The 12,143-nt window shown below is 43.6% G+C and overlaps 1 protein-coding gene across 27 annotated transcripts in view; it reads right to left on the reverse strand.

Moving 5' to 3' along the window:
* The window catches only part of Pde4dip (phosphodiesterase 4D interacting protein), a 196,936-nt gene that overhangs the window by 143,573 nt on the left and 41,220 nt on the right, over positions 1 to 12,143 (reverse strand). For all 27 annotated transcript variants that reach the window (XR_001836491.3, NM_001389233.1, NM_001389234.1 and 24 more), the window contains exons 2-3: positions 10,028 to 10,083; positions 8,000 to 8,151 (exon numbers count right to left, since the gene is read on the reverse strand). Coding sequence is in view for 25 of the 27 variants with exons in the window: in NM_001389233.1 (NP_001376162.1) it covers positions 8,000 to 8,151; positions 10,028 to 10,083 (208 nt within the window). In the remaining 2 variants the exon portion in view is untranslated. The remainder of the gene's footprint in view (positions 1 to 7,999; positions 8,152 to 10,027; positions 10,084 to 12,143) is intronic.

Genomic DNA, 12,143 nt, shown 5'->3' on the forward strand with positions numbered 1-12,143 from the left:
CTGGAAATAGTCAGCATGATGACAAGAGAGCTCGTGCATAAGCCCATCCTGGACAGCATCCTCACTTGCATAGAGGATGAGGGTTCAGATGATGTCCCTTATGCCATCCCCCTCACGCTCACACACCCATGCCACCCACAGTCCTGGAATAACAAGGTGTCATCAATCCCCTCACACCAGAGCACTGGGAGCTATATAAAAACAAAACAAAGAAAACAACTTCCCTGGCCACCAGAAATAGATGGCCCAGCCAGAAATAACGCTGCCAGAGACAGTAAAGTAAGTGGCACTGCAGAAGTGACAGGCGGGCTGTGGTAATCTAGCATTACTCACGGACTGTGGCTCCAAACTAGCTCCTTTACCAGTTTGACCTAGTCAACACTATGGAGACTTGGGGTGTGTCCACATGGGCTCAACTCAGAGAGCTCACTTGCTGAGCTTCTGCAATAAAAGGGGAGCTACCAAGCTGTGGTCTTGCTTAGACCTCAAGGGTTTCAGTAACCTCGGGGCTGGAGAGGTGGTTCAGTGGGTAAGAGTACTTGCTATGAAAGTGAGAGGATGGGAGTTCAAATCCACAGAACCCATGTAAAAGCCAGGTAGATGGCTCTGTGTGCCTGTAAGTTTCAGGTTCAGTAAGAAACCATGCCTCAAAAGTAAGGTGGAAAAATAGATACCCAACATTCTCATCTCACCTCTGCATATGTGTGCATGTGTACCAACACACACACACACACACACACACACACAACCTAGCACAGCGTGTCCACTGTGAATCAGACACTCTTAATCTCCATATCTGGTAATGGAAAGACAGAATAGATTTTGCTGTTCTACCAAAGAAGCTGGATTCAATGCCCAGCACCCACATGGCAGCTCATTCTAGTCAGTAACTCCAGTTCCAAGGGATCTGACACCCTCACATGGACGTGTATACAGCAACATACCAATATACATAAAATAAAAATAAATTAAAAAAAAAGAAGTGGGGAGGCAAATCTGATTCCAACATCTCCCTGGTAAGCTGTTTTAAATACTTCCCAGCTGAGACTGGGTAAATGCTAAAATCTTTAGCTACCTTTCAGGCCATATAGAATTTTCTGTTTTCTTCTCTAGTTCCAACTCCCCCCTGCATTCCTTGTCAGCATGCTCTGAGGCTGTTGACTCACTCAAGTTCCTTCCCTCATCCACAGCCTGACTCATGCTTTTCCTTCTGCATGGAAAATTCTTCACATTCCACATCAGTCCCTAACCTGCCTTCTTCCTATTGAACAAAATTAAAATGAAGAGCAGCCCCAGAGAACCCAGGCACTGTCGGGTCTCCTGAGCAAACGTAACCTGGATTCTCAAATGTAGCAGAAGCTTAGCAAATGACTCTCTGGTCTATTACTAAGACCAGAACTAAAGCTCAACCAATCAGAAGTATCAATCAACCTTAATAAATGTAAGAAACCATACAAATGGAGACTTTCTAGTGGAACAGATCAAGTGAGGAAACTTTGTGATTGCAACTAATCAAAATAACTCCCTTCAGTTCACTTTGTTTCCGTCTTCTCCTGGTAATTGTTTCTCTGACATTTTGCCTTGGGAACAGGAAACCCCTTACATCAGGGTGTTCTCACATTTGAGAATTACTCCAAGAGAAAGTCAAAATCTTATTGTGTTCTCTTTTTAGTCACTCTTTCAGGTCCCCAGTCAAGTGTAGTTTTCTCTAGGAATTTTCTTCTACACCACGCCCAGATTCATTCTAAGTGCCCAAGCTACATATTTTGTTAAGGCCCTTGATGTCCATCACAGCAATGATTACATTATAGTGTGTTTCAATTTGCACTCCAGACCATTGTGTTTGCTCTGTAGTTCTTGAGAAAAAAAATCGAGTAATTTTATATGTAGGTTAGGACTGGAACTTTGCTGAAGGTCTGTGGAATGATTGCATCACATTTTAAATAGAAAAAAAACGACTAATTATGCTTGTGTATATTGAAAGTTTAGAATTTTCTCTTCTTATCTAGTGATGTTCCGAAGACATCTGTGGAAACTAAACCAGTATACTTGAGATGCCGTGGTAACAAAAGTATAAAGCCCCCTTTGAAAGGAAAATGCAGCTTTCCAGTAGCATTAATGTTTCAAGGCTGTGATTAGAGGGAAACAAGACGTACGGAAACTGCAGACCCTAATATGACCCAGATTCACCTAAATTAGCAAAGGGTACTCAACTGGAATAACGTAATAGGAAGAATCCTTCCGATTTTGGTTTAGTCTTTCTCCTTCTTTCCCTTTTTTCTTTTCTTCCTTCCTTCCTTCCTTCCTTCCTTCCTTCCTTCCTTCCTTCCTTCCTTCTATAGATTTTTTGACTCAAGTGGAAAAATTTGCCAGGGAGGGTGGGCCTTCACGAGGCTGACTCGCTGCGGTTAGAGCCAGCAGTCTGCCAGAAAAAGCTGGCTTCAGTGTACAGCTAGAGAATGCTGCTGGTGGTTTTAAGGGCATGTTCACATTAAAGACATCATTGTTAGAAAATAGGTAATCAGAGGAAAGCAATGGGAGCCTGCTCTTGATTTTATAGCCAAAGATGCACACCCTTCCTGAGCTCTTTTATACCTTCCTAATCTATGTATATAGAGCTGCACTGTCCACTCTTACCAATGGGAACCCCTCTCTGAATGGTCCTTCCACCTCCCAGGACTCTTGGAGCCATCAGCATATGGCTCTGTCACTTTGGACCTGCATATTTTGCAGCATGTTATTTGAACTTTGGTCTCTTCACTGGTATAATGGACCTAATATGAATATCTAACTCCTAAGTTAGAAAAGTGAGTCAGAACTAGTTGAAATAGCACGTTACAGATTTGGGAAAATCTTGAGTATATCGAAAGTCTCCGAGAACATCACTCGGTACTGTTTGCTAGGGACACAAGTCTCTGAATTAGACCCATCAAAAAGTATTTTTAAAAGTCTCTGCTTCCTCCTTCTATCTCTCTGGTTCTGTCAGTGCCTGAATGACGTTTTCCCTCCTGTTCCGTCGTCAACGCAGAGAGATCTGCTTTAAAATCCGTCACTCATGGTGGATACTCTCATGGCAGGGGAGTCACAAGATCTAAGGGGATGGTTGGCCTTCAATAGTTTTCAACAAATTTGCTGCTCAACATTTATTGATCACACCTTGTATACTACATTACTCTAGATGCTGTTGACCGGCAGAGGGCAAGCACAGGATCTGAGTCAGAATACGCTTTATGATTAGAGAAGCCATCTTAACAAACAAAAAGAGAAACATGATGCCTTAGCCAAAACTTGAAGGATAAACAGGCGTTAACCAGGTGGAGAAGGAAAGCAAGGTCTGTGGGCAGAGAAACCACCAGAAACAGACATGGAGGAAGGAGACAGCTGTGCATCATGCACGGGTCGGGATTTTGATTCACTCAATGAATGTGTGAGATGATATTATGATATGGAAGGAATTTCCTGCTGAGCTGGGAAGATCTGATAGAATTCCAATCTGCATTAGCTTTAATACAGGAACTTAGAATTTCATTCTCAAGGGGGACCCTTCATTAGCCCCTGGTACACAGAAAGTAGGGTTGAGAAGTTCCTTTCTGAGCCTTCCAGGCATTGTCCGCTCCGATTTAATTCACTTACTACTATTGATGGAGTGTAGAGAATGGACACACAGAAAAGAGAGCCCTACATCCAAGCCCTTTCAACACATTTATAAATTAATATCTGCGGTGCTTTGAATAGGGATGGCCTCCACCGACTCATGTGTTTGAATGCTTGGCCCATGTGGAATGGCACTATTAGGAAGCGTAGCCTTATTAGAGTAGGTGTGGCCTTGTTGGAGGAGTGGGTCACCATGGGAACAGACTTTAAGGTCTCTATACTCAAGTTCTGCCCAGTGTGGAATCAAAGTGTTCTCCTGGTTTCCTTAGGATCAAGATGTAGAACTCTTGGCTCCTCAAGCACCATGTCTGCCTGCATGCTGCTATGCTCCCCACCATGATGAGAATGAACTAGACCTCTGAACCTGTAAGCCAGCCCCAGTTAAATAAGAGTTGCCTTGGTCATGGTATCTCTAAAATCCTAAGTCAGAGTTGTTGTCGTTTTCCCTGACTAATTATCTTCTGGCTCCAGAGCACACCAGTGGTTACATTTTGGGTCTTCTGGATCTTTGTGTCATGTATAATTATTTGGGTATATTGTCCTGTGCAGTAGACCCAAACACATTTGTGCCAATTGTCCTCCAAGGGCCATTGTCTGGGATTAGCTGGGCCTCCCTAACTCTGTGACAGGGAGGGTGAGGGACAGCAAAACAGTCCAAGAGCAAGAACACTTTGCCCTTGAGAACAGCTAGAAGGTAGGGTGTCTCCAACAGAGGTTAGAATGGCTTGTCCCATGTTATAAAAGTCCCCGCAGAGGGAAAGAGAAGCTAAAAATGTATCCGTGGGAAATGCCTATGTGAGAAGCTCATCCATAGAGAAAGCTCAGTCAAAATACCCAGCTTATTGCCCCAGCCTCCCCAGTCAGTTTCTGCTGGATGTTAGAGCCCATGAGTGGATGGTGGTTTCTCTAGCTGTGGCTGTATTTGTTCTTTTACTGAGGATCCTCACCCAGTGTGCTCTGCCAGGGGTCAGTGTTGGGAACTCTAGAACACCCTACGGGGTTCCCCAGTTCACTGCTGCTGGATGTTTTGAGCATCCAACGTAATCATATTTGCTCTATCTATCTATCTATCTATCTATCTATCTATCTATCTATCCATCCATCCATCCATCATATTCATCATCTATTGATCTCCATCTTTCTTCATATCTATAATATTTATTTAGCATGTCTATCATATCTATCGATCTATCATATCTTTCACATCTATCTATCATATCTATTTATCATACCATATCTATCTATTGACCTATCTCACTTGCTATTTTTCTCTTACTTTGGCCTTCTGTGTACATAATAAATATAATAAATTCACTCATTCAAAACAAAATTATGGCCATCATATATTGTGCTGGCTACTTAAATGTCAACTCGACACAACTACAGTTAACTTCAATTGAGAAAATGCTTCCAGAAGATAGGGCTGTAAGCAGGAAAGTCTTTTGGGCATTTTATTAATTGATGATTGGTGGGGTAGGGCCCAGCCCACTGTGGATTAGAATTCCTCTGGTCTGGTGGTCTTGGGTTCTATCAGACTGAGCAAGTTATGAGGAGCGAGCCAGTGAGTAGACTCGTCATGGCCTCTGCATTGACTCCTGCTCTGTGTGAGTTCCTGTCCTGACTTCCTTTGATGATGAACAGTGATATGGAAGTGTAAGCCAAATCAACCCTTTTCTCCCCAAGTTGCTTTGGTTGGGGTGTTTCATCATAGCAATGCGTAATACAGACCATGTTGAAATCAGAGTAACTCCAAGGTAACTCCCTAGAATTCCTGCATCAGAAAACATCTTCAAAGGAATCACATTACTGGTGAATCACTGTTTACTAAGCCAGTCCCTTTTATATTTCTTCTTTTCTTGTTCAGCCTCTCATTTCTTATTTCCCTCTAGCCCAGCCTCTCATGGTCTCAATCTAAGTATATCTTTCTTTCCTTCCCCTAAATGTCCCCCTCATTTGGAATTTTATAGCTCTGACTAGAAAACTTAAGTTCCCCCAGTATACATCACCCATGACAGGTGCCCTCTGTGAGAAAGCACAGTCCTTCAGTAAGACTAGACACATTCTCTATATCTCAAATTACATGGTCCTTATTGTTAATTGTTAGCTATGCTGTTACATTAGTATGTTGTTAGTCATGCAGTGTCTGGACTTCCTAACATGGGGATGAAGGGCAGGGGCATTATCAAATGCTTCTTGCTCAAATCAGAATGAATCCTATCTGTTCATCCCAAGCCTGTACCACTTTGACATGCTCGACAAGGCGTGAAGCCCTGTCTGGTACAATACCTTCAACATAGCTCTCTCAGGAAGCCCCTACCTATCCTTTATCCAAGACCATGGAATACATGTTGTAAAACTTACAGAACATGGCCTGATATTTTTTCCATTTCTAGGGTAGGACACTGGAGTGCATCCGTAGGGGGCTCAGCAATGCATTCCAAACCAATGATTCTTCTGATCGTCAAGTCCTCCTGTGGAGGTGCTCAGATGTGCAACACGGGTGTGAGTGCTTAAGGGTGAGCACACATATTAGCACTCCACGAGCCAGAAATTTAGTTTTACTACTTCTCTCTTAGCACCTAGAGGACAAGGGTTTAAAAAGCCTCTGGTTGGCCTTTTCTTGGAAACACAGCCTTATACCTGACAGTGATCCTCGGAGTTGAGAAGTAAGGACTAACTCCTCATCTAACACCTGAACTGTAAAAGCAAAGGACCCAGGAGTTATATCTGGAATTCAGCTGACCTTGCTCAGCCCCACGGCATCCAGCCATTCATCCCATCAGCGGATCTGACATTTCTCACTTCTAAGCTCCCCACTACCCTCTCACCAAAAGGAGTTACAACACGCTTTGCCCTTCAGAGGCAACCCTTACAGCTGCTGGGATCCTCGCAGAAGCACCTGCCCTTTGAACAGCAGCAGATCCAAAAGGTGGGGGAAAGGAGGATGTGACAGTGTCACCACACCTACTCACGTCACCATTATCACCCCCAGAAGTATCTGAAAGGATGTATTTGTGGTCCTAGGGAATGTCTGTAATTATGAGTTGAGGAAGGACAGAGTAAATGCATGGTAACACAACTGCTTTTGAAAATGTGGTTTTATTGTGCTATGTTAATAGCTGTCCCTTGTGGACTAAAAGGAAACCCATTTGTCTAAAAACCTATGTACAAGTACTCAAGAGATGCCTGCTCCTTGGGTATCCCCCAGAGGGCACCAAAGACCTGTTTCTTTTTTTAGAACATGGGCATGAAACGTTCTGTGTGCCTCCTCTTGGGGGGTATAAATATAGGTTCTATTGCACGGACTTTCGAGGGCCAGCCTGGCTTGCGTGGTTTGGGAATCTGCATTGTAGCATTGGTTTTTGCTCTTGGCCACATCTATGGATGCTGTAGAAGTCCATCTTAGGATTACTGTTGCTGTGAAGAGAAACCACGACCACACCAACTCTTAGAGAAGAAAACATTTCATTGGGGCGGGCTTACAGTCTCAGAGGTTTAATCTATTATCATCGTAGTGGGAAGTGTAGTATCATGTAATGCAGGCAGACTTGGTGCTGAAAGAGCCAAAAATTCTACATCTCAATCCCCAGCAGCAGGCAGCAGGAAACTGAATTTGTTCAGTTGATCATTCAAGATCTCAAAGCCTGGCTGCCTCCACAGTGGCACACTTCCTTTAATAAGGCCACACCCCTGGGGTTGGGGATTTAGCTCAGTGGTAGAGCACTTGCCTAGCGAGCGCAAGGCCCTGGGTTCGGTCCCCAGCTCCGGGAAAAAAAAAAAGAAAAGAAAAAAGAAAAAAAAATAAGGCCACACCCCACCATTAAGGCCCCACCCCCTCCATTAAGGCCACACCTCCTCCACTAAGGCCACACCTCCTAATTTTAACCACTCTACTATGGCCAAGCATTCGAAACATGAATCTATGGATGCCATAGCTGTTCAAACCACACAGAGTCTGAAGCATCTTTACTTGATTTTTTGCTAAAAAGCAAATGGCGCTGATTGAGCTCCCTGATAGAACAGACGGTATCCAGCTTTCTGACATTGTCCAAGCTGGCAATAGAGAAAACTGTCCTGGGCTCATTATGTTCCGAATACTGCTTTCTCCAGGTGTTGTTTAACCTTCCTAAGTTCATCTGAAAAATGAACTAGGAAGATGACCAGTAAAACAGAATTCATCAGTATGAACAATTGATCTTCCACAGGCTCTAGCAAAGAGCTAAAAGCATATAACTTAGGGTGCACACATTCTTGAAAGGGTCACCATTATGATAACCGAGCCCATAATCTTATATATAGATCATATTTTTAAAAATAAAATCCTGACTCCATATTTCTGTCTCACCTTCTCAAAGTCTCGAAGAGCCTGGGTCTGCACCAGAGGGGGCTTCTCAAATGCTCTCAAGGAGTGTGCCTGCCCAAAGGGGACCTTCTCGGCACTTCTCCAGACCTGCGACTGAACCGGAGGACCGCGATCTTTAGTGTCGCTGAGAAAAGCTGGCAACAATAGAACAATAAGAACAAAACAGAACAATAAGAAAAGGAGCATACATAAGAAAGGCACATGGCTGTTCTAACTGGCCCATTCCAGCAGAATTTCTGCAGAACACGAACCAATTATAGGTCATATAGGAAGAATTTACACACAATATCATATGTGGAGCTTATTACTAATGGTCTCTGGTGAATCCTGAGACATAGCTTATGACCATGCCTCTTTGTGACATGATGGCCATACTCCGTCTCTACCCAAGTTGGTCATGTGAATGGACTGGCCAAGAAATCACACAATATGTGTGCACTATGTGTTAGGAAATGAGGCCTTGTGACACTGCTTCTTCTGCTCTTGGCTTCTTACCACCTCAGCATTCATGATGCCACAAAGCTCAGAGTAGGGAACATGGAAGGGTAAGGAATTGGTGCCCCCATCAAACATGACACAAGAGGGCCACAGACAGGGGCACAGCAGGGATTATGATCTGAGGTAAAAAAAAATGTAGAAAACAAGTCTTTTCTTGGCTGATAGAAGGAAACAACGAACTGCTATTAACCAAACTATTCTCTTTGCATTAAGAAGACTCACACAGACACACATGACATATGGAATTCCAGTCTGAGGACAAGTGAAAACAAATGGACCCTGGATGGTCCTGACTTCATTGAGAAATTGACTATGCCTCTGACTTCATTGAGAAGTTGGCTAAGGCCCTGACTTCATTGGGAAGCTATTTAGACACAGGGATAAAGTAGACTTTAGAGCATATCATCCCTCTGTGCTCTTTTTCTTCCCCTCTCTCCCTCCCTTCTCCTGTCTCCTTCTGCCCTGGTTGTGGACTTGCCAGAAGAACTGTGTCATGATTTCAATCTTGAATGTTCCTCAGAAGCTCAAATGTTAAAGGCTTGCTGGATAGCCTATAGCACTGTGGGAGGTGGGAACTGGGGCCAATAAAAGAAAGACAGGCTTCTGGGGGCAAGTCTTTGAAGAAGTTATTGGATCCCTGGGCCTTTGCCTCTGTCTTGCTCCTCAGCTGTCATGGAGTGGGCATGTTTCCTCTGCTATGGACTCCTGCTCTGAAGGCCTGCCTCACCACAGGCCACGTGGGAGGCAGCCAATCAACTATAGGCCCCTGAAACTGGGAGCCAAAGGGGATCCTCCTTTCCGGCTGCTCTGAAGAAGCACAGATGTGCTCCTATCACCTTCCTAGAGCCTTAGCGTGAGCTCAGCAGACATTTAAATCATGCATGTTAAATGGAAAGGGAAGTTTGAAGAAAAAATAAAGGTGAATCTGAAAATTATGAAGATTAGAAAATAGAAACTTCTACTCTTCTGCAGAGAGAGGGGGAGAGAGAGAACAGTCTGTACTTTGATTTTACAATTGAAACATCCCTGACTGGCCCATGTGCGGTGGTGAATGCACTGTAATTATGATAGCATTAATATGAATAGCTATGATATTTAGGAAGTGCTTATTTCTAGACAAGAATTTTGATCATTTAATCTTATCTCTGAGAGTGACATCATTATTATACCCATTTTAATGGGGCCTCTGAGTAGAGATTTCGCTTTGATGGCATAATTTATTTTACTCATTTGTAAGCAACTTTAATCTTACAAGCCTAGCCTCATTAAAAGTACGAAGAATTCACAGAAGTATTTGTGTTATGATTGACTGCACTGTGCTGTTTCCTAGCACATATAATTACATACAGGGGATTTCCAACTAGGGAATTATATACTTCAGTGATGCGTGCAAATTTGGAAATTCATAAAAATTTGAGGAGACTCCCGTTACGGACTGGAAGAGCCCCAAATCAAGGGAATGATAATCGGTAAGAAACTGACAAGAAAGGGCGTGGTCCACAGCATTTTTACCTGCTGCATTGCTTGTTCTGGGCACCATCTCTCCATCTTCTTCTCCAAAATAATGTCTGTGAAAGGAAACATACGTTAATTCATATAATTAATGAGTGTTACAAGGCTTCTATTCCTGACATATGAGACAGCTCTGCGCTAGTCTCACCCATTTCTTCACGGGTACTCATTACACTCTTGCCACAGATCTTAACTGCTGTTGTGATCAACAATGGCAAAAGCATAGAGAACTTAACTAGTTGGGCCTGGTGAGAGAGACCATTGAAACCATATAAGGAGGATATCAGCCCTATGAAGAGCAGGAGCAAAAAGATATTCTCTCAGGAGGCAATGGCAAAGGTCCTAAGTCAAGAAGGTCTCTGAAATGTTAGAGGAATGCAGGGAGCAACCAGACCAAGCTCAACCTTCTCAGAGAATAAATAATAATAAAGGATCAAATCCTTATATTTCACATAGATTGTTCTAGATGCTGAGCGAGACTATGAGAAGTGAGAAAAAAAAGAGAACGGCATTCTAGCTTATTTCTCTGCTGCTGTGATAGATAACATGACCAAAAGCAACTTGGAGGAGAAAAGGTTGATTTCAGCTTACACTCCCAGGTAACAATCCATCCCCTAAGGAAATTCAGGAAGAAACCCAAGCAGGAGCTTGGAGCAGAAATCATAAAAGAAAGCTGTTTGCTGGCTCAGGCTCCCTTTGCTCTGGCTTGTGTTCTAGGAGTGGAACCGCCCACAGTGGACTGAATCCTCCCACATTGATCATCAATCAGCACAATTCCCCACAGCCAAGGCCACAGGCCAATCTAAGTGGAGACTCCCTCTTCTGAGATGACTCTTGATTGTGTTGAGTTGATGATGAAAAGTAGCCAAAGGCATATGGGGAGCATTGATACCTCAAGTAAGAAGTGTGAGGGTTTTATAGGAAAAACATTAATGAAAACATTAGTAATGTCATGGTCCAGGAGCCAGAGCTTCATCTTCAAAGTACAGACAAGCACTGTCATCCTTTACACAGAGAGGACAAAGATCACAGAGAACAGTCAATAAGGACTTGCCAAATACCCACATGTTGCTAGGTGCTGTTTCGTTTGAGTTTTTGTTTTGGGGACTTTAGGAAATACTGGAGATTCAGCCCAGGGCCTCCTGCCTGCTAACTCAGTGAGCACTGAGCTATAGCTCCCAGCCCCAAAGATCAGAGTTTTTATTGAAGCTAAAAAATTAAAAACAATACCAGAAAATAACAGTAAACAAGATTCAACAATAGATTTCAGTTTTCAAAAGGGACGATTAGTCCAGTGAGGATAAAAAATATTTTAATTTTGCTTAGGGGTATTGTTTGAAAATAGATTTCTTTTTTAGTATAGGAGTACTTGGGGACAAGTTCTACAAAAGGGTGAGTGTGTAAATGGAGGACATGACCACTTGGAGGTGTGGTTGAGAGGAAGGTTTCTATTGTAGACACGAGGAAAAGCACAGCCAGAGGCACCTGAAAGAGTCCAGAGCAGAGAGAAAAAGCCGTCGATTGAACAAGGCCAACAGACTTGAGGGGAGAAAGAGATAGGGGGAGTGAGAGAGGAGACAAAGACAGAAGAAGACCAAGAGAGAGGGGACCAAGAGAGCACATAGCCAAAATAGTAGGGTTATAAGGGAATGAGAGCCCAAGGAGCTCATGAGCTGTAGAGGTTTAGGGGAGGAAGCATGCAGGCCTGGGATGGGGTGAGAAGAGCTGAGAAGTGCCACAGGTACTTGTGCTGTTGAGAGAGCCTGAAGGCCGCCAGTCACACTGGTATGCTAATACCACAGAAATAAAGTGATAAGGATTGGGCTCCTTTGGTAGAGGGGAATGGAAAGGGCCCCAGAATTGGGGGCAGTGGATTTTTCTTCAGATGTGATAGTGACGGGACAGGGAAGATGGATGTAGGGAGGGGATGGGTGTACAGGTAAGCAGAGGCAGATGAGGCTGCAGTGTTGAGTAGACAAGGCTACTCCGTGGAGCACTGAGCAGCTATGGGGGTATATGAGAAGCCGATAGCATCAAATGCAAAGGCTCTCCAGGGAGCAACTAGAATGCCAAACAGAGCAGAGTGAGGGGAGGGGTCACAGACTGGATAAAGCCT

This window comes from Rattus norvegicus, chromosome 2 (genome assembly GCF_036323735.1).
Source record: "Rattus norvegicus strain BN/NHsdMcwi chromosome 2, GRCr8, whole genome shotgun sequence".
NCBI lineage: Eukaryota > Metazoa > Chordata > Mammalia > Rodentia > Muridae > Rattus > Rattus norvegicus.